The sequence below is a fragment of the Xiphophorus maculatus genome, chromosome 14, assembly GCF_002775205.1.
Source record: "Xiphophorus maculatus strain JP 163 A chromosome 14, X_maculatus-5.0-male, whole genome shotgun sequence".
Taxonomy (NCBI): domain Eukaryota; kingdom Metazoa; phylum Chordata; class Actinopteri; order Cyprinodontiformes; family Poeciliidae; genus Xiphophorus; species Xiphophorus maculatus.
Window position 1 is genome coordinate 10864626 of NC_036456.1, and position 22886 is coordinate 10887511.

General features: G+C 38.5%; 1 protein-coding gene across 1 annotated transcript; it reads right to left on the reverse strand.

The window, feature by feature from the left end:
* Window positions 1-1871: 1871 nt before the first annotated feature.
* LOC102220989 (diamine acetyltransferase 2-like) lies at window positions 1872-5822 on the reverse strand. Its single transcript, XM_005813946.2, has 6 exons — window positions 5390-5822; window positions 5073-5124; window positions 4139-4222; window positions 2867-2968; window positions 2742-2782; window positions 1872-2652 (listed from the first exon to the last, which is right to left on the reverse strand). The coding sequence occupies exons 1-6, from the start codon at window positions 5450-5452 to the stop codon at window positions 2485-2487; spliced, it is 510 nt and encodes a 169-aa protein (XP_005814003.1). The 5' UTR covers window positions 5453-5822; the 3' UTR covers window positions 1872-2484.
* Window positions 5823-22886: the final 17064 nt, after the last annotated feature.

A 22886-nucleotide genomic window follows, 5' to 3' on the forward strand; every position in this document is an offset into this window, starting at 1 on the left:
CAGTTTTTAAAAGTACATTTCATCTGGATCAGGGGTACAAGATAGCCAATAAACCCCACATAACTAAGTTAATATTACTGAAAATTTTGATGTCAGTATCAGCTACGGTTATCTCACTTTTGCCTTTTATTATAATTACACAAAGTCTCTGCCATTATGTGAATTTTAGCATCGCGGCCATTAAAAATCTTCACCAGGTGTCCCAATTAAGCACCTTCACCTTTGCCAGGTCTCACTTTAGCCGGTAAATGTTGGGTGTGTCTCCAACACATACGTGTTATTCACATGGGCCTTTACGGTAGCTTTGATCTGGCACATTAGTGTCATGCCCTAAAACCACCGCGTGCTTTTTCAATCACCAACACGTAAACGAGTAAAAGATTAAAGGAGCTAACATTAGCAGCAAACCATAAACTCAGTAAACAAGCTTCATGGCATAAAACTGTACCAATAAAAACACTTTATCAAAAAATTCTAATACAAAATAAAAGCCTAAACAATAAAAAACATAACCTGCATTTACACTAAACGGCGAGTTTCTTTTTCCACAGGATTCCTTTAAAAACTCCCTGCAGACGTCTGTTTGTGTTGATTAGTGGATCTGAAAGCTGAATTTTGAGAGGATGGCTGAAGGGCAGATTAGTGCTGCTTTGTTGTTTTGCCCTTCAGGTGAGGGTTTTCCAGAAGCTCTGCTGCCAAGCGACAACTATGAACACCAACATTGCCAATTACCGGCCCACAACGACAGCAGTGGGCAACTAGTAAGGAGTTCAACCGAGGAAATGGCAGTAACGGTTCACCATAATGACTTCAGGGTCTATTAACACATAAAAACGCAGCACAGTTATTTTAGAGGAGGTTTTTTTATTTCTAAAACGCTCGATTCTCTCGTTTGAGTGTTTGACAAACTGAGCAGTGGCTCTCTACAAAGTCTTTGTGCTTTTATATTCATGCATGATTTAATCATTTTAATAAGTAATGCGGTGCTAAATTGTTGCTCTAAAAATAATCCCAATCAGCGCGAGTACATTTCTAAAGCGCAGGGCTTTAGGTTTATTCTGATGAATCCAGATGTTGGCACAACAGCGAAGGATAAAATCTCTTTCAGGATGTGTTGAATGCGCTTGGATTTTTAGTTAAATTAATTTTAATTAGCACAGTGTGCATACAAGGAGGAGGCGAGATGCAATCGGCTAGTAAGCTGATGTTAAATCCACTGGCTTGTCAGGTGGAGAAAAAAAAAAAAAAAATCAGAGACCTTCAATACAGTCATGAAAAACTAAGTATCGTATTTTTCAGATTATAAGCCGCTACATTTTTCCCCACGCTTCGAACCATCCGGCTTTTAGCCCGGTGAGGCTTTTCTGAGGATTTTTCTTCAACCACCAGGGGGCTCTTTAGCAGGAAGTGAATCATTGGTTCCAGGTGAGGCCTATATATGTACGTTTCCATTTTTTTTTTTTATAAAAAAAGAACATTGTAGATGTGGCTTACAGCGAGGCTCTATAGTCCGGAAAATACGGTACACCCCACATAAATGGTGCTACTTCCCCTATTAAATCAGCAGGGGTGTACTTAGTTTTTATTCTCCATCACTGTACTCAAGGACAAGGATACCTTTTTCCGTAACACTATATTTGATGGGTGTGCATAAGACTGACATGGCGCTGTCATAAACATGACATAACATCTGTCATGAACATGAAGGAGCCTTCATGAAGGCTTATGACTGTTGTCATGAAGCGTCATTTGGCAAATAATGACACTTTTAATGCAAAGTTGCTTTAAAAGTTGTATTAAAAGTCTATTAAAATGATCAAAAGTGTCATTATTTACCAAATGACACTACATGACAACAGTCATAAGCATTCATGAAGACTCCTTCATGTTCATAACAGATGTTATATCATGTTTATGAACATGTCAATCTTATGCACACCCCGTCAAAGAAAGTGTTGCCTTTTCTTCCCGTGACATTAAATCTGATTTCTGCATCTAGAAACCTGGATTTTTGTGCATATAAACGTTCTCCCACACTTTTGAGTAAAACTGATTTGACATCAAATCTGTTGTGTTGGTTTATGATGGTTCATTCTGCCAATATCTTCCAAATATTGCTGTGTAGCTTTAAAAGGATATAATGTGGATCTTGACTAAAAACACAGATTTTCTACCAAAAACTACCATAAAAATATAGTTGTGGAGTGAAATTTTAAAAAGGCTACCCTGATTTTTCTTGTTGAAGATACAAAATAATGAAAAAACTTCATTTGGACATTTTTGCATAATTGTCGTGGGTAAATCGAGCCCTAAAATGGCTTTAAGGTCCGTCGGATAAATAATTAATGACTTAAGGTGCAAAAGGTTTGGCAAGAAAAAGCCACTGATTTACAAACCATCATGACGTTTTAAACAATGGGCCGTAAAGTGGAGCTCTGCGTTGCCTGGACCGACTTCAGGGGTTTCAAAAGTCGCAGCGTCGGGTTACGGTTGTGCCAGGTGCTCCAGTGCCTCACCCTCGCAGCGCATGCAGTGGTAGCCTATTTTATCCGTGACATCGACGCAGCCCTGGCTCAGGTAAAAGTCCACAGATGACTTGTTCCAGTCCAGAACCGTAAAGTTGAGCTGGTTGCATCCAGCGGCCAGACCCAGCTGTAGGCCACCAAAAGACATTAGCTAAACATTAGCACTTTCTTCTTTTACATGTTCATTTTTTTTAACGATGCGCTGATGTTGCTCACCTGTGCTACCTTGCTCATAAGTGCTTTTCCAATTCCCTTCCCTTATAGGACAGAGATTAAAAATTAAGATACATTGATGCACATCGTTATATTAACAACAACAATCAATGAAGAAAATGATTTACCTCGAAATTCTGGCATCACGTACAAGTCCTCCATGTAAACGGATCTTCCTGCCCAGGAGCTGTAGGAGTAGAAGTAAAGTGCATAGCCAATCTTCGTATGTCCTGAAAGCGAAACGGTGACCGTTAGACGTGTTCAGGGATTTCTTTACACTCAAACTCTGCTCTCTGAGTTTTTGGCACTTATTTTCCCTTATTCTTAATTAACCAAACCCCCAATATTGAGCTTTATATCAATCCCTTTCTGCTTCCAGCTGTCCTAATAATAAGATTTCTTGAGATTTACATGAAAAATTCAACAACGCTGCAAATTACCAAAAACAGCACTTACACTTTCAATAGGGTTTAGTACATGTCTGGTGTTTTGAGGTGGGGGGGGGGGGGGGTATTAAGTTGTTTTTTTTTTTACAAACATTTACATTTTGGCGTCATCTCTGTTTAATAAGGACATAAAATCATTTTAATGACAGTATAATCTGCTATGTCTAGATTACACGTCTAGACATATTTATCTTGTCTATTCTTAGCAGCTAGAAGAGGATCTGAGTCGCTATTTTTCAGAAAATAGCTTCTTCAAAAACTTTTGCAGTATTTAGTTTGTATTAGTTTTATAAATCAATAAAATGCAAAAAAAAATAAAATAATAAAAACAACAAGAAAGCAAATATGAATGCTTTGTGTTGAACCTATGAAATTTTCCTTCTGAAAAGACTTTGTCAGTAAAACGTTTTCTGCCTTGGACCAAACATGTGCCGCTCTTCAATTGTGGTCGGTGGACAAAGTGTGTCCACAAACGGCCCCCGGGCCGCATTTTGAACATCCCTGGTGTAAATCCTTCACACGTTAAAACGTCAGAATCAAACGGAGGGTGTACTTTCTTTTTCCCATGACTGTACGTGTGTGCAACAGTATCTGTGTTAGAGTCTTGGAGTATCTAACGCGGAAGCATGCCGCCCCTCCTGACTGTGCAGTCAGACATCCGAGTCCAGCAGAGGGTGATCGGTGACGACTGCATGGAAAAAGGTCGAGCTGAGCAGCGGAGCATGTACTAATGAGCTCATTACTGCACACAGAGGAAGCAGAGTATCAACTTTATTACGTAAGAGGTGAATAAAGGGAGAGAACACAATGTAGCAGCGTCCTGCTACATTAGGCAACATTAAGAGCGCTGCTACATTAAGAGCGCCGAGAAATGACACAAACCTCCCCGTCACGCTCCCATATCACTCCCACTTAGACAATGGGGCTCTGCAATTAGCGGACACTTGTTCTCACCTTCTTTGGTTCTGTGCTGTTCCGGCACCTCGGCAACGATGCCGTGAAAGAACGGATTCTTGGAGAAGCCGTCTTGCTCCAAGTCTGGGAAAACGTTGACAGAGAGAAGCCTGAATGTGAGAAATCTGCGATTTCTCCAAACGAAGGGCGTTAAATTCTGCTTTTCGCTGCGACTTTAAATCTGAATGCTGTCGCTGGGAAACAAAAGAGGACGCAACACCTTGAAAACCTGTTCATGCCGTTTATACATTTTGTCATGTTGCAGTCAGAAACTTCGTATGTAACTTATGAAATAGAAGGAAAATTATAACTGACTTTCCTGTTGTTGTTTCTTTTAAATTAGCATGTATTTTTATTTAGCTCCCTTTACTATGATTTCCCTAAACATACTCAAAACACAGTCACTCCCTTCAGAAGCCACTGAACAAAAATGCACTCCATGCTTTTCAGGTTTTTATGCTTGTAACAGGACCAACGAGGAAAATAGTGAAAGTGATACGAATGCACTGTTCAGATACCGCTTATGTTTAAAAAGAGTTCATGAATATTGATGATGGGTTTATAACAGATCAGCTTTATGGCTTTCCATCAGTCATTTCCTTCGCTGCTAAATACTCCAGCTGCCTGTTAATCCACATTAATATTGATATCAGACAGTTTACTCATCTCCATCAGCTGGAGAAACACCATGTGACCTCTGACAGCAAACAATCTCAGTATCTGGATGATGATTTTCATTATTATTTTTGATGTATTCTCCTCTTATTGGTCGATAATTAGACATTCATAGGACTCTTTTCTTAAAAAAAGGTTTTCAGAATTAAATTATTTTTGATTTAGTGAAGCTCGGTAAACTGGTACCACCCGGGACATTCTTTCATGCACCAATTACATAAAAAGATGGCTGTCGCAGTGAGCCAGCCAATATAATTACCTTTCTGTGTGACTTTAACCTGATCAGCCACTTTCTCGTACTCTGCCAGCTCCTGGGAAGGGGAAACAAATGTTTACATCAGTTGACATCATCATACGTGTCTTTTCAGGTCTTTCCGCTCACATGAAGCCTGTTGGCAACAAAACCCCAGAGCTCCAAACAGCTGTGGTCACATCCAGGGAAAAAACCAAAAGAAGCATTTACAAGCTTAATAAAACAATATCAACGGCTGGTTTGCAAAAAAAAAAAAAAAAAAAAAAATCTCCTGACGTAAGCAGGAGTAATTACGCCGCTCGGTCCGCACGTGTCTCGCTCACCCTGATCATCCGCGCGATGTCCTTGCAGTCCTCCACGTTCGCCGCTCTGATGGAGAAGTCCATGTCCGCAGATGGATGCGCGGAGCTGCTGCTGCTGCTGCTGCTGCTGCTGCTGCTGCTGCTGCTGCTGCTGCTGCTGCTGCTCAGGCGGGGTTTAACTGGGAAGAGTTTGACTTTGACCCGCAGCCCACCGCTCGACCTCCGTAGGCAGGCTGGAGACGGAACCGATAGCGGCCTCCCCGCCCCCCAGGAAGGAGGAAGGGGCTGGAGGAAGAAGCAGCCCCCGCTTTCACACTAAAAGATGCTCGTACCTCATCAGAACTAGATTTTTTCTTCTTCTTCTTCTTCTTTTATATTAATGAAGCATAGTCCGAAACAACACGCAGTGAGTCCCTGCTCCTGCTTGAACCTTTATTATCAGGAGGTTATTCACTATTACTGTGAATTTTTCCCCCTTTACTGTGAAATAGTAAAGGAAATAGTTTAAAAGGGCAATAATAATAATAATAATAATAATAATAATAATAATAATAATAATAATAATAATAATAATAATAATAATACCCTGTCTGCGCTGTTACTTTAACCATGCCGTCTCTTCCTCTTGCAGTGCTCTCTTTGATCCTCTAGGTGGTGCTGCGGCCCGGTTTAACTAATCGAAGAAAAAAGAATTAATGCAGGACGTATTTCAAAGAAATGCACAAAAAAGTAGTAAATGTCCATTTGTACACATGGAGAGCATCTAGCAGAACATAAAACTGGAATTTGTGAAAGGGTTTAAAAAAATGTAGCATCTAAATATGTTTAGGAGAACAAAAATAACACCAATCATCTGTCAGCTGTTTCTGAACTAGAGAGCTCGTCAGTGTCAGACTGCTGGATTATAGCTCCCTCCTCCCAGCAGCTGTTGCTCCCGACAGGCAAAAAACTCAGTAAATGTTTACACTTCTGCTGTTTTTCCTCATTTTCAAATAACATTCCTGCTGTTATTTGCAGTTTTCTTCCACTTCTGTTTTTCTTTGCACAACTGTGATTTCTTAAAACTATTCAGGTTCATATTTTTTAGAGTCAGAGTATGGTATGTTTAATAACTGTCCAGTATTTTCTTATGCTATACACTTGCTCTTCCTGTCGTCTGTTGTTCTTAGCCTCTGTTTTTATATTTTTATCATTGTGTAAATCTACATGCTCTGATTTGCCTGTGGCTTCGCTGCTGGTATTGAATTTCCTCCACTAGCGTACGGTTTACAGCTTAACTCAGTTCACATACAATTAACCCCAAAAGCAACCTGGCAGATATAGATTGAAAACTGTATGTGGCAAACAATGACACAAACATCTCTCAAAGGATGTTGAAACATGTAAAACAAGTATTAATGACAAAAGAAATGTTTCTTTTTTTTTTTTTACATTTTATTGAAGATGGCATGTCAAAATATTCATGGTAATTAGTAGCATTACAGCAGGCAACCCCTTCATAATAAAAGTTTTCTTTTAAATTTCAGATATTTTGAGAATATATGATGATTGCCTGTAGGGGGCGTAGTTGCCAAATCTAGTTTTGACAAGCTTGTTTTCTGAGGCAATATGAGCGTAATAACTCATAATGACAGAGACCTCTGTTGACCCAAATTATTTCTATAAATATTTGTTAAAGATGACATTTCTCTGTGTTTTCATTAACAATAATACAGTAAAAAATAAATAAATAAATGTAGCACTGAGTTTGAGACATTGACTCATACTTTCACAAATTTCTTTGGGTTTCTCTGTATTTCACAGTGAATCAGTTCAAGCATCGCCCATACTTTGCCTTTTTAACTCATCATACGTTACTGTTTGAATGTTTTAGAAAAGGTCTAATCACAAGTGGGGCTCCTGTTTTGGTGAAACAGGCAGGAATGATGACGAACATTGTGGATACGTCATCAAACTGTGAATCCCCAGCAGCAAAAATAAGGATGATCTCATTATTTTACACAATTGGAGACAAACCCACTGGGAACAACTACAGAGATAGAGGAACTGTGAGCCGTCTGCTGTTTGAACGAAAACATTTGATCAACTTAGTTCATGCTGTAATGTTTATAGTTGATAGGTTTTGACTTTTCTTGGTGGGTTCTTCACCACACAGGAACAAAATGAGAATGTTGTTCCCATGTTTGTTTTTTCCCCACCAGAAATCTGTCATGTCAATTTAGATTATTGAAAAAACTGTGATCATGCACGGATAGGGTTTTCATTCCACATGAACATTCACGACTTTCTCCCGTGAAATCCAAAGTCAAAAAATGTTTGTTTGTCTGACTCAGTCACACCAAATGGGTGCAAACATTTGACCAATATTGACCGATTCATCTGCATGGGATTAAAATATGATTCTGTTCACATCAGGAATGAGTCAACTTGCAACTAAGAGGAACTTGACTTCCCTTTAGTGTTTTTGTCAGTCATCTTTGACGACAACAAGTTTAAGTTTGAGCTTAGAAATAAAGAAATGCATATTTTATTGCATAAACTCACTCATGTTCTAATTTATGAACACGAGTTCATAAATTAGCTTGACACAATAGTTGTACAACTTGTCTTTTATTTTAGTATTGCAGCTTTGTTCTGTTTTTTTAAAAAGTGTGTTTTTAACAGTTATTCTTTTTTATTTGGTAGCTATCTTAAGTAATCACTGAAACAAACCTAGATTTCTCTTCTCTAGACAATATCTATCCCTATAGGTTACAAAAAACATCTAACAGTTTCAATAGTGGTCTGACCTCTACTGAAAGTTCAGCAGCAGCCGTCTTTATCTTCCATACTTCATCAAAGGTTGTCCTTATCTCTAAAAATGCGTAAGTTTGCTCATGGAAAGAAAAATAAACCTAATTTTTATTCCATCTAAAATTTAACTTTACATCACTGATCAAAAGTATGATGGCATGATTTGGTTTAAATAAAAACAAAAAACTGCACTCTAAACAACCAGTGAACTTTGTTTTCTTTCTAAATTGTACATTATTTCATTAAAACACCAAAGCTCACTGTGTAATCCCTGTGTAATCATTACATTAAATTGTGGTGTGAAACCTCAGAGAAAGCAGACATTTTACAGAGAAAGCAGGCTCTTTCGTGTGGGAAATCTGCTGTAGCCTAATAATTAAAGGGTGATTCACATTTCGGATATGTCTTACGCCATCAGGTATGTTAACCTGGTTGCGGTTCAGTGCACTGACTGTCTAACTAACATGTCTACCTCGCTGCTTTCCCTCGCAATGGGCCGATTCTGGGCACATGTTGCAGCATAAATAGGAGGCGCTGGACGCTTGAAGCTAAAAATAACCCCAGTGAGCTATTTGTCACAGTGTACGGCTTTCTGCAGAATCCAGGGTGGGGAGGAAATGAGCAGAGAAAGGGGGAATTTTATGGGTTTTTTTTTTTTTTTTTTTTTCTGGGCTCACCTCAAAATGCTTGGTGGTCAGCGAAGAGAAAGACAGCCTGTGTGGCTATTAATAGCTCCGGAGAGAGACGGTGTGTCTCTTTAAGACTGACTAACGGTTCCTTTCATGAGACGTAGGCAGAAAAAGCAGAGCATTGCCACCGTTTTCATCAGCGGCCTCTCTGGCACCGCTGATGACGTGCGTGAGACGCCCCTGACTGTTTGTACAGACGCAGACGGGGCCTCGGAGGCAGCAAGGAGTAGAGACATTGTAGCCAATATTAGTCAGTCGAGTGTGCGTAAGAAACCGCGGGGTCTTTTACTAGCCTACACACTTTATAACAATGCTAGAAGTCTCAGAGAAAATGACCGCTTGCGTCCAAATGCTGCGTAATTTCCAGTGTCTTTTCATTCCCTCATGCCTCTGAATAACGTGGAGGAAAGTGTTACATCCGTAAACCCCCGGAATGCTTTTGCTTTTCTTCAACTGAGGTTACGTGGGTGACGTTTTGGATTGTTTCTCCGCTGTAGATGGTTCCAGATCAATTTAGCTCATTTTGAGCTCTCTGGAGATTATCCCTTCTCCTACATAACCCACTAATCAAGCTGGTCATGTGTGAGCTTTCGAGTGGAAGTCTTTGGTGCCTTTTCTAACATAAGCATGAGGAATGTCCCATTTCGTAGGGTTAAACACATGTTGTTGGTGTTTGCAGCCTCGTCGGTGCTGTTCTGTTCTGCTACCTCTTCTGATCCACTTGTTCCTCTGGAAGCACAGAACAAGAAACATAACAGAAAGCTCTGGGTCAGTTTTTTAAATTTAGTTGCTTTGAAGCTCGGCTCTGAATAGCCTCAATTTTCTAATTATTAAAAGAACATTTTGTACGTTGACACATAATCACAGAGTATCTGTGTACGTTTCTTGGTCGTTAAGTGTTTTGATATATTTTTGAGAAGGACATTTATCAAAGTGCCTAAAGTTTCATGGCTAAATAATTTCGCTGTGGTTCTGATGTGTTGGAGTCACGTAGCCACATTTCCATGAGCGAAAAGGCCAAAAAATGTCCAAACTGAAGCCTCTTCAGGGTCACAGAGCAGAAGTTAAGCTCAGCCTCTGTGACCTGAATACAGTCTGTTCTTGTTTTTTTTGGGGGGTTTATTTTCCATTATCTTTGTCCATCTTTGAGTTTCCCATTATTCTCCCAGTGTAAGTCCTCATTGTTTTCGACCCTGTTTTGTTCTTTGGCTTTTGGATGCGTGCCCACGCCCGCAGCTTTTGGATAAGTTTGTTTGTTTTCGAACTAACTTCCCAATCTGTGGAATGCCTGAAAGGATTTTGTCCCCAATCCTGACTCGGACTTTTGTCCCCAACTCTTTCTTCAAATCCGTGTCTCTACTCTGCCTAGAAATCTTACGTATGAGTTAAACATTTTGCTTGTCTACTTCCTCCTTCCCACAGTCAAGAACAGAAAACAGATTAGAACATGAATAGATTCATATTCACAAACAAAGCGAATATGGAGAAGGAAACTTTCTTAAGATCAGAGGAAAGGGCGTTAAAGACTGTTCTGAATTGATCTAATTTTAAGTTGCAGGTTTCTCACATGAACTCTGTCACAATGTTGCTAAATGCCTCATTTGTCCTGACACACTCAGAATAACCTGAACGCTATAAATGAAGAACAATTGTGAAGCAATGGCGACAGATCCACCTACAGTCAGCGTAGGTTTGCTGACTCACTGGTGTCAGTCGTGCATTATAAGTGTGAATTTGATCTCATTCATGTTCGTTTTCAAGTCTTCAGAGGCTTTAAAATAATTTTTAAAAATTAATTGTATGCTCATCCAATCCTTATTCAGGAAGTGTTTAGTTTGTGGTTATCCTAATGCTTTCTTGTCAGTCTTTGATGTATTTTTATTTTTATTTTTTACAACACAACTATAAACAGATCAGTTTCTGATAAGATGCAGTGTAAAAAAATAATAAATTCTCGGGATACAGATTTGTGTTTGGCTGTTTGTCTGTTTGTCTCTCCACCCTCCCTCTCCAATGGGTGGAGAAGGCAAAAACGGGGCTCTCACCCAAGGCACTGTTCATGCACCAAACACCACTGTTGACAAACTGCAATGATTACAAATGTACTGAGGGTCCTGGGTTTGAATCCTGGCCTGGAGTCATTTTCTAAAGACTTTGCATGTTCTGTAAAAACGTGACACACATCGCAAGGCATTTGTCTGCTTAATATGACTAATTAAAGAATGAGATTTGATTAATTAAAATAAAGAAATCCAAAAAGTCAGACACTGCACCTTTGGCAGCAGAATTGTGTACATATACAGTACAGACCAAAAGTTTGGACACACAGTTGTGTCCAAACATTTGGTCTGTACTGTAGATGTACGGTTGATACAAAACAAGAAATAAAGCAACACCATTATGCATATGTACACTATGATTATATTGCAAGAGACAAGCAAAATATCCAAATCTCAGAATGACTCCAAGAGGCCAACCTAATCATCCAAAGTTGCCTCGCTCCTGTTAAAATGCATGAGCAGATCCGTGGTTACATAACACTGGCATTGTTCACACCTCAGGATACATGGCTTCCTCTGTGCCAGCTTTAAAAGGTCAGTTTGGAAAAAGCAGCGCAGCCAACTCCTGGTTTCATTAACACAGCCTGATGTGTTTCTCAGTGAGCTCCACCTACTAAACCCGGGTTCTCCAGGCCAGTTATGGTTCTGGTGGAAGCTCTTCTAATTATTACAGCCCTTCCAGTAAGAAAAGTGCTTACCTTCATTATGAATATAAGCAATTTGTTCATTTGAGGGCTTTAATGGTTTATTTGAACCGTTTAGTTTGTTTTAATACAACAGAGATCATTTAAATTTGTTTCCGTTCAGCTGGAGTAAGTAATAGTAACTGATCAGATTACATGCTATAATCTGAGCTAGCAGTAGCATCCAGATATCCAGTGTGAATCTAAATCCATTGCTACTAATAGTCGGTTGGCAACACTGGTCGCTATTTGTAATTCCTCAGATTTTGGTAAAATCCATTCAGTTTGGCTTGTTTCCTGACCCAGCATTTACGCAACATTCATCAATTTTTATTGATCTTGTTGAGAGTATGGAAAAAAATAGCTTACATTCTACTGTACTTATAGTTACACTGCAGCTACAATATGTATAAAATAGCATAATTAAGCAACTCTACTTAATTAAAACTAAGCTAGTCTAAGAAAATCAGGCCCTGAACATAAAACAAGAGCAGAGTTGCAACAAGTTTTACGTACAAAATGCAAAAATAACATGAAAAGGAGGCAGGTATTCGTACCAAACATCATTCTCTGCTGTGTTGTGCAACAGAAACAGAGTATTTGATGATTAATTCTAGTTTCAGTGACAGACTTCACAGGGAAAAGTGACATTTTAAACCACTTTGGGCATTTAGACTTGTAAGTGATGATGTATAGTGCTCTGAAAACAACACACATAGCTAATTTTTGCCCTTTTTTTCCTATGTTTTCAAGCTTTACTTTTGTGCTGAAACTGTTCATTATTAAAAGGCAATTTGAAAAATCTAGGAGTTACACTCGTTAGCGATGTTTAGCATGGACCTCTTGTCCCTTGTACTGCCAATTTTACTCCATGCAGATAATTTCTCAGGTGTATAAATCCATTTTTTAAAATATTCTAAAATTTTTTTGGTCCAGACCAACCCAGTCTGGACCAAACCAGTTATTTGTTTGCATGTTGAACTGTCAGATTGAAGACTGTCAATAAAAGTGCAGCTCCAAACAGGACATTATGTCTCTTTTTTTAACTTTTTTAACCATCTTCAGTTTCACATTTACCGGTCAGACATTCTGTAACTTTAAACTTCTCAGAAATGCTTGTCACCCATCTGCGAGGCCCCGGTTGGATCCTGAGTCGGCAGAGCTATTGTTTCTGAGAAAGTGGGTCCGGCGCACTCACCGCCTGGATGCAGCACGCCTACAAAGATTTGCTTCTGAGGGCCTTACAGGAAGCCACATCCTCTTCCTGTTTAGTCTGAGCTCTGATTGGTCCCTGAGCTGGAGAGCATGGGAACAAGAAAGAAGTTAGCATTTCATTTATCAACTTTTTTTTTGAAGCACCAAAATAAAAACAGTCAAAACACAACAGGGAGCCACCTTCGCCTCCTCCCACTGCATCCTCCTTAAATCGCCTTTTTAGGACACTTTCTTCAGCTTTCTATCCATGATATAAAATATGAGAGCAGTATATGTCTGTTCATAAATGATTCCATATTTTTAGTTGATTTTTGGTTCTATACCAAATACTTTAAATATAAAAATCCAAGTCAATTAACATACGAATGCCGAATGGTTTTCACATTTTGCAAATAAACCAGGATCTTCCCTCCTGTCTGTCTGCTTGTTCAAGCTCACAGAGATGAGTGGGAAAAAAAAGGGAAATTATCTCATCTGCAGACTGATGCAACTCTCAAGTCAAGACAACTGATGGCGAGGGAGGCAGACATGGTGTCATTCCCTCTGCTCCCATTAACATGCCTTATTAGGACATCGGCAGCTGCGCGCGTGTTGTGGTGCTAGTCATACGGCAGATGTTGATTTTTGGTTCCCCCCACCCTCTCCTTTCCCTCCTCCAGACAGCCTGAGTCATGTGACTCCCCTGAAGGTCGGGTCACCCTGCGAGGCTCCTGCCGAGGAGGAAGCTGGCAGGAGAAAACTGAACAATAGCACTGCAGGTACATTTTCGGGAAAAGATAAATAGACAGCCGAGTTCTGCGTCCTGGCGCGGCTCCACTGTAGTGTCCGTTTTGAACGCTGTTGTGTAAGGTTTCAGTGGAGAGTTTTGTAATCCTTTGGCAAACATCAAATCTGTGCTGTCAGTGTGGGCTAAATTACAGAATTCATAAACTCCTCAAACACACACGCACACACACACACACACACACACAAAAAAGACTCATTTATAAGCGTTGTATTTCTACTCTGGTGATAACAGCTATGTAAACCAAGCAGCTTCCCTTTCTGGGTCCAGATCTGTTGCCTGCAGAAGAAACACATTTCCTGTTCCACTTTAAGGCATGAAGGAAGGGTCAAAACTGAGGTCACTCGACCTCGCGAATCATTTACTGACAAACAACATGTGACGTGGCGAGTCTGTCTCAACAGTAAACAAGAATCGCGGGTGAAAATGTTCCAGGTAGCCTGGAGCGTCTTTCCGAGCGCGAAGGTGACTGACGTCTCTCCAGACGGGCGAAGACGTCCGACCAAGCAGAACTGCGAAAACGTCTCGGCTCATCCACCACTTCTTTCAACTGTCCAAGGAGCCAGACGTCGACCTAAAGGGTTGACTGATTTTAATCAATTTTTCAGTCCAGCTGACCCATTTTCATGTTTCATTCTTGTATGACTGATTTGTAACGCTAAACGTTTAGTTGCTCTGACATAAAGCGCTCTGAATTTACATTCTACAGACAAGCATTGCGTCTGACCTCCATGCATCGCTCTACTCCTTATCTACCTTGTGTGTCTCTGGTGGTGCTTTATTTGATGCGTTTGAATGTAACTGTATTTGTAAAACGTTTCAACATCACCTTTTTGCACATCTGATTTATGTGATTTCCAGATGAGCCACTGTCTTTTCCAACATGTCTATAACTTTTTAAATACGGTTGGTTTATGGAATTGCTGGGCTTGTAAAATGAAACGTTTCACATTAAAATATGTTTTACTTTTAAAATACGGTACAAAAAATCACCAAATTAGCTCCTGATTAGACATGCAACTGATAAGTGTTTTGTTTTCTTGTGAAATAGTCACTCCCTTCTTTTTCTCTTTTCTTTTTAATCATTTGAGAATTTCACTTCCTATCTGATCTGTCTCCCAAGAGTTTAACTGGGCTTTAATCTAGTGTTAGATAAGAACGCCATTAGTTTTGCTATTCTTTATTGCATAAACCAACACAAGGAGGCAACAGCACAAATTATATAAAAAAAGTCCAAATTAAAAATAAGACAAAAAGTGTCAATTCTTACAGCTACTTTGATATTAATTTAATTTTTTACTGCAAACAGAGAGAGCCCAAAGTGTTCAAAGTTTGTAATGTTTGTCCTGAATCCTATTGAACCTCCTGAGAATGTGAGGTAGGTTTGTTTATATGCACCACAAGGCAATTCAAACGGCTTTGCATCAAAAGGAGAGACAAAAAAACGAACATAAAACCAGTGCATAAAAGAAACAAATGTTTCTAACAATTCATTAGTCAAATACTTAGATCAAAAACTGCATGGACTCAAAAATGTTGTCAGCCCTGATTTAAGCATGGCGTTGCCCTCAGGCAACAAACCACATAGCTGTACCTCACATTGCTCCTTTATTTTATTTTTTGGGGGGCATGATTTTTGACATATTTTTGTCCAAAAAATAGTTCTTTTATGAATATAGTTTTTGTTTGATTTGTATTTCATTTCTCATAATCAGTGTAGACAATCTTGGTGTTCTAGACCAATGTTACCCTGAGGCAACAAACCCAAATCTGGTTCCAGGAGGTGTCAGAGTCCGATTTTATGATTGACATGTAATTAGGGACCACCAAGCTCCCAAAGAATGCAGGAAAATATTTCTTCCCCACAAAAATAAAAAGTCATGCCATAGAGGGTTAAATGAAAAAATAGTATCTCAGGTTTTCAATGACTTTATTACAGAGTTGAAGAGCAGAGGGACTAAATGCTACTTCACTTTGTTTACTTCTGGTCCTGGGAAGACGGAAACAGGAAACATGGATCTACATGGTTTGTGTTAGACAAGTAACTCAGGAATATGTTTCGGTCCAAGGCCCTTTAGTTCCTACACACCGGTAAGCAAGAAGGAAAGTCAGACATACTACAAATGGGAAACCAAAGCAGTGAGTTACAAGTAATGTGATTCATTTTCCTGGAATTGGTCAGGAGTCTGGCAGCAGCGTTTTGGATGAGCTGCAGCTACCAGATTGATTAAAGTAAAGACACGGTGGAAGAAATGTAACCTTCTGAAGACAAAAAAGCTTGAAATACTATCAAATGTTTTGTATTTACCTTCCTAGAAGACCTACATTTTCCTAACTACAATGCAGCTTCACACACGTTCTACTACTGAAATTACAAAAAAAGATTAAACATCTGCATTTCATGTCAGCGGTCACGCAGAGGTTGTTTTATTTTTGTATTTTCAGCACTCATGAACTCTTTCTAATTTGAAGTTACAAGTACACCTTTATTACCATACATGCTTGGTCTGACTTTCTACAAAGAGGAAACACATAACCCCACTTAATCTGTAGCTATACGTAAAAATCATTGAAACACGTAAACATGAAATTACCAGTAAAAGCAGCAGCAGAACCTGCAGCTTGAGTAATGCGCATAGTGTTTTTAAAAGCTCCAAACATACAATAACACATGAGCTGCTGCAGAAACATCCTGAGGAAACGGTAAGGAGGCATCAAAGCCTGGGACAGAGCCAAAAACTGGGACGTGTTCAGATGAGGCCAGTAAAGTCCATACACCCATCAGATAATGAAGTCAATATTTGCGGTGTAGTTTTTCAATTCCCAGGCTATATATATATATATATATACATATATATAAAAATTTTATTTGACACTTTTATCTCTGATTTATTTCGCCCGTATCTGATTCATTTAAACTTCAATAAGTAAGAGGAAAAGTTTACCGTTATTCTAGGAAAGCAGTTTTCCTCAATGAAACAGAATGACTGCTAATCTTACTCAGAAAGATCAGCGAGTACATGAGTGAAAAGCCCAGAATTTATGCTTCCAGCTTATTTAGTTGCTACTATCACTGGAAAGCATGTAGATAAACACAGGGAACGTTTTGTACCAAACAGTTTATAGCCGCCTTGGTGACATTTTATTCCTAATTCAATCATAATCACACTCTTTGAATGTAATTTCTTTTTCTTCCCTTTTCACTCAGCAGAACCCTTTTACCATTTTATTTTTATGTTTTTTGGAAAGTAAAGAAATCCTCTTCCATGAGATACCTCGTACTAAACAAAAAATAATTCTTACCCTTCTCGGGGAAATAAAAAAGAAGAAGCTACCACACAGTTCACATCTGTCTCGGAGATGTTTGTACCAATTTATTCGTCACTTCACACCTGCCCTGGGGACAATCCATTTACATTACATCATACATAAATTCAAATAATGTCTGGGAATAATGTCTTGTTCCTGCTAGTAAAAGAACTAATTTCTTTGTTTTTCTGGAGCATGTATAGGCTTTTACAAGCCTTTTGAACCAGCTTTGACAAATAATGATCTGAAGTTCTTATTCTATTTTGACAAACAATAATCTGCAGTCATTTTCTACAGTCTACTCCTATTGAGCTTAATAGTTATGTCATTATGTGACTATAAATAACGTCTAGGAACTGGCACTGCCGAGTTCTGTCATATTTCATGAGAGCTGGTTGGTCTAGTTGAAGTACAATCAGTGGAGTTAAAACAATCCTCATGCAAGAACATATTATTGCATTGAATCCTATGTGAGATTTAAGCATTTTAGGGATCATTCACAACAATTAATGGATACAAAATGGGGAATCGGCTCAGAGTTACTTTCACATTCGCTCGTATTTCATAAGAACAGAGACGTTCATTCAGTTTGGCACAATTATACTCATCATTACAAAGCAAAACCTCATGATGCCTTGAGGTTATTAAGTGACGACGCTACGGAACGCGTAATTCGTAACCTGAAGTTAACCCCCGATCTCAGAAACAGCCGGTTGTACCGGGCTCCTGTCAAAACCATGCATGGGCAGAAAAAACAAATAAAACTACTCCCTTTGTGTTTTCTATTGTCGTAATGGTGATGCAACAGAGCAGTCAGTGAAGTGATCATTCCTGTTTTCATTATTACCAAGCTGCGTTCAACTTCCTGCAAGGCCACAGTTCAACCCTGGAAATGCATCACTGCTGTATCTCGTCAATGCGGACACTACATGCAGTTTTAGTTCTTTGAAACAAAGAGGCATGAGGAACAAACTTCTGAAGAGAAAACATTCTACATAATCTAGCTTATAACATAAATGACCGGAGTCTCAGCACTTTAAACCATAAAACGGTGAAGGTTGAATGATGCCCAGTAACTTGAAACTACTCCCTTACATTATCCATAGCCAAATGAGTTTTGATGTAAATATATACTGCACATATTTTTTAATCCTTAACAAAGCTAATTTATCTGTAGAACTGTAAAGAAAACGGCACTAAAACCACTTCTCTGTTTGGGCTCTCTGTGGTCAACTCAATACGTCTCCAAACTCCGTATTTATGAAAAGTCTAAATCATTTTGTTTCCCTTTTTTTTAAATTATAATATAGCTATTCAAAGAAAAGTAAACGTAACCTTGGTCAATGTGTGTCGTTTGAGGTTGTGCTGTTCTTAGAAATCTGTAATGTTTTGAACCCGTGATCGGTCTAATTTTGTTGGACTTGAAGAGTAATTTAAATAATTTTACAGTCCACTGTTGTGGCACACGGCAGGCAAGACACAGTGAATAATACGAGCCATGAAAATGCAGAAACTGGCTAACCGTTAGCTGCTAACGATGCTAAAGTTAGCATCTACTTCAAAGCTTCCTATCTGTAGTATAGTTACTTCAGGTTCTAAATGAATATGTGCTGCATCTGGTCACAACTAGTTCAATGGCTAACTGGATAAACCTGCTCTCTGAATAGATTGTTTGAAACACAGTCTGAAAACATTATCCTATTCTTGAAAACAATTAAAGCATTTGTGTTAGTTTCTTGTATTAAGACCATTTTAAAGTTAAACATGCTAAGAAAAAAGAAAGGGGGAAAACAAAATGTATACAATTACAAAACCATGACAAAAATTCTCTACGTTGATCATTGATTCTGAAAATAACAGTTAGTGATTTGTGAAAAAAGGGATTTTCAGTTTTCCAAAATATATTGCAAAATCATGTCTCATTTTTATAACCCCAATATGTTGTATTTCATCTCATAAGTTCAACTTACTTTGTGTTTTTTGTTGTCATTTTTATAATTCCTTTTGTTTTCTTCTTTAGAAGAAGTGCAAATTAAAAGTTTGATCTAATAATTACTCTGAACAAAACATTAAACATATTTAACATAAAACAGCTGATAGAATATTCTACTGCTTTACAAAGCCTAGATTTTATATTTTAGCAGTTTATTCAGCAATTATTGAAACATGTTTGTTTTTAATTAATAAAAAAAGCTTTAGTCTTTCTACATATTCTCTTCCTTGAATGAAACTCTGTGACAGTAAAGTGGAGGATAGCTCCCAAAGGTAAATACTCGTGAGTAGATACACTTCACTTGATTTAAGATGCTTATGAAAACGAGAACTGGCTGTAAAACTCTTATACGATGAATGGATGAAGGCTGATATGTAGTGGGAATTTTTACTTCCCTAAATGTTATGTTTGCTATGCTTCTAATTATAGGATAGTTACATCCTTGTTCTCAAGATATACACTCTAACCCCCCCCCCCCCCCCCCCCCCCAAAAAAACCAGGACCTGGCAAACTGAAAGAAAAATCTTTTGTTTTTGTTTTTCCCATTTCATTCGGGTCTCAGCTGGATTTTAGTTTCTGATGTTCCTTGCCTTTGAAACAACTTCCAATTGTGGCCATGTATTTATATTTATTTATACAAAATCTCATCAAGTGTTTAGCTCTTTATTGCCTGTTTTGGTCGCAGAAACATTACTCGCCTCAGACAGCGATCAGCTCAAATAGGAGTAAATGTCGCCTTTGTTGTCACTTTGCTCATTGAGGTTGGAGATTGATGTCGTTAGCTCACAAAGGAGGTAATCATTCTCATGATTACCTCCTAAGAGGGCTGCTAACTTCTGGGTTTCAGTCACAAGCTGTACTCGGGACATTTAAAATGAATAGCTGCCAATTAACATCAGAACAACAGAGCGTGTCGGTAGCAACTCCATTGTTAATGCCGTTACTCCAATGTCCCCATGGTCCACCTGTCCCCCAAATTAAAAAGAAGTATGAGATCCAGCATGTAGCGTACCGGCTGAAAAGTATGTTGGGTGGTTCTGTATTCCTGCTAAGACAGTACAGGCTATTGTTGGAACTCCAGAGGTAGCGAGGATAAACAATGACCTTCGATTACAAAAGTAGCAGCTATGAGGTCTGCGCTGGGATCCGAGAACGATGTCACACTCAGATTGAGAGCGTTTAAGTTGGGAATTTGCTGATTGTGGTGATGCTAATGGTCAAAGTACAAGTGAAATGTATTTCTTCCTTAGCTTCAGGCAAAAAATAAATATCAGGAATTCTCATGAGCAATCTATATTTGTAATGTTCACACCATTTATGTATGCAGCAGCCATCTTGGGAGTTGACCTCAGAGATACTCAAAGAGCTCAGAAGAAAAATGGTTAGATTTTAGTATGATGCATGCAAATTGATGCCATTCATCTATTTGATCTAATTTGAAGATAGTGTTGGGCATCAGAATTTTTTCTAATCAACGGTGCAAATGAAGATGTTGCAGCCTTTTAGATTCCAAAACCAAAATATCCAACAAACGCTGTGGGTGTTAACAGGTGGTTTGATTCTTGCACGCACTTCCGACTTGATTGTTTGAAAAAATATATATGCTTTATTTGTTGTAAAAAATAAATAAATAAATAAATAAATAAATAAATAAATAAATAAATAAATAAATAAAAATAGACAAAATAGTCGCTAAAAATCTCTGACAACTTAGTTGAAAAAAAATCTAACTTCATCGGACATTTCAAGTTCCAAAAGTGGCAAAAAAAACAAAAAAAAAAACTATTTTACAAAAACTGGACATTTGCCCAAACAATAGACCTCCACCGCACATCCAGTCTGTTCTGGGAGGGTCTAACGGTTACCAAAGTGATCTAAACAATTCCAAATATAAAAAATTATTACAGATTTTGGTTATAACTAACTATTCTAACCACCCAAAAAATAATTAAATTGATAGAAATAACAATTTTCAAAATTTAACACAAATGGCCACAACAGACGATTTTCTTCTACTATTTAGCTAGATAAATGTGTGCAGTGTTCCTGAACTGCAGCATGCAGCTCTACAGAATGTTCTGCGTCTCCAGCTGCAGCCCTGCCTGTGTCATGACTTGGATGCTGACTCTGCTGTCGGTGGTCGTCATGTAGGGCAGGTCCCATGCGAGATGGTCCATTATGTCAGCAGCGGACCAATAATAGTTGCAGTGTGCCACGTTTAGCAATGAGGCTAAGTGTGACGTCCAGAACTTGGGGCCAAACCCAGACGGAACAGGGGCCCTACTGTTTCCACCCCAGCCAGACACGCCCCAGTCACACAGAACCAGACACGTAAAGACGCATGCACACATGGAACCGATTTGAGTTTTCCCCCTGCCACTGTTCAAATGTCCCCAGGACAAACATTACTGAGCCAAGAAGGCTGGCAATCACCATTACAGATGAGATGTGACGCAATGTCCTGATAATGAGACGTAGTGGGTTTCAGATGTTCCCCCAGAATGGGGTTCTGCAGATGTCGGCATAAAGAAAGATGAAACCTGTCGCTGGGTTTGAAAAATAACCCACGTTTTCCACAGAGTGCAGAGCACATTTCGGGATTCAAGCGAAAATATCAGCTAGCAAATGCTCACTTTGCATCGGTAAAACCAGAACGTCATTTCTACTGTAGAGTAAACCGAAGAATGATTAACTGAGATCAGGAAATTTTGTTTTAAAAAGCTATTTGACTAAATCAAGCAGTTAATCTAGACTTACTGAAACAGTGATCTATGTAAATGATGTCATAGCAGTTGATATTTTCCACTTTCTCTACTTGATTCAACAGCCTTTGAATGCCTCCAGCCAAACCTGCTAGCTATGAGCTTTTCTGTAAACCAAAGCTGCATTTCTCTAACCCACTGTGATGTTTTAAAGAGTGGACTTATTTTAGGACAATCCTCTGTTTTGGCTCCTCTCAGATTAGCAGTTAGCTTTAGCCGCTAAAGCTAACTGCCCAGCTAATTGGGATTTATGCACAAGTTATCAGCAAGTGAGACATCATCTCCTTAAAAGCTAAACAGTGTTGTACCTTAGAAATATTTCACATTTTTGTGCTGGTGATACTGTGTGAGTGGTTTGTTTGCAGTCCAGGACAAAAATATTTTCTGCTTAGTTTTTGTTCAGGTTAAAAAAGTTCACATTCATTCCAGGTTGTCCATCTAAAAGATAAATCAGCAAGGTCTAAATATAAGCATGAACAGCTATTATCTGATGCAAACAGAAGAAGCTGAGGATGATTAGATAAAAATAAAAATGAGATATGATGCTTTTTGAACATGGGATTTGAAAGGAAGCAAAACAAGAAGACATTGGGGCCTAGAGTGGATGTTTGTATTTGAAAATGTATGTTTTAAATGTTAGGCTCTCATTAACAGTGTCAGTAAGGTGAATCTCAATAAATGACAATATTACAGAAGAGTAAACTTATATCACTAATTCTGTTAAAAAAAGTTGGGAGCACATATATAAATTGACCATCCTTATAGGGATTTATTTAAAGCATTTCTGATAAAATGCTTTAAATAACAAAACGCTGTGAACAGCTAGCGTCTACAGCAGCGACTATTTTGAAGCTTACCTTGGATGTTAATGACAATAGTTAAGTCACAACTCTTCAAGGACATAAAATGTTTTAGATTTTTATCTTATGTAATATTCTAAGATTCTCAAAAACTTAATTTTTTGTTTAAACTAGCTGTGAGTCCTACTCAAAAAAATGATCATTTGAAATATACATGTATATGTTGAATCTCTATAATAGTAGTTTAAATTTCTTGCTGAGTTACCAATAGGCACTGGCGCTCCCTTGGCCAGACCAAGCCAGAAAAAAAGTTTAGTGTGGCGCAATGTAAAAATTATTTCATTATATAAACTGTAAACTAGATTAAGGGTTAGGGTAGAGTTAACCTTAACCCCTAACCCTATATATACACATTTAATTTCTCTTTGGG

Excerpts from the sequence above, each read along its gene's own strand:
- LOC102220989 (XM_005813946.2), bottom strand. The coding sequence starts at position 5,452 with ATGGACTTCTCCATCAGAGCGGCGAACGTGGAGGACTGCAAGGACATC. Across the intron at positions 5,125-5,389 it reads ACATCGCGCGGATGATCAGG|GAGCTGGCAGAGTACGAGAA; the intron begins GTGAGCGAGACA and ends TCCCCTTCCCAG. Across the intron at positions 4,223-5,072 it reads GGTTAAAGTCACACAGAAAG|ACTTGGAGCAAGACGGCTTC; the intron begins GTAATTATATTG and ends ACGTTTTCCCAG.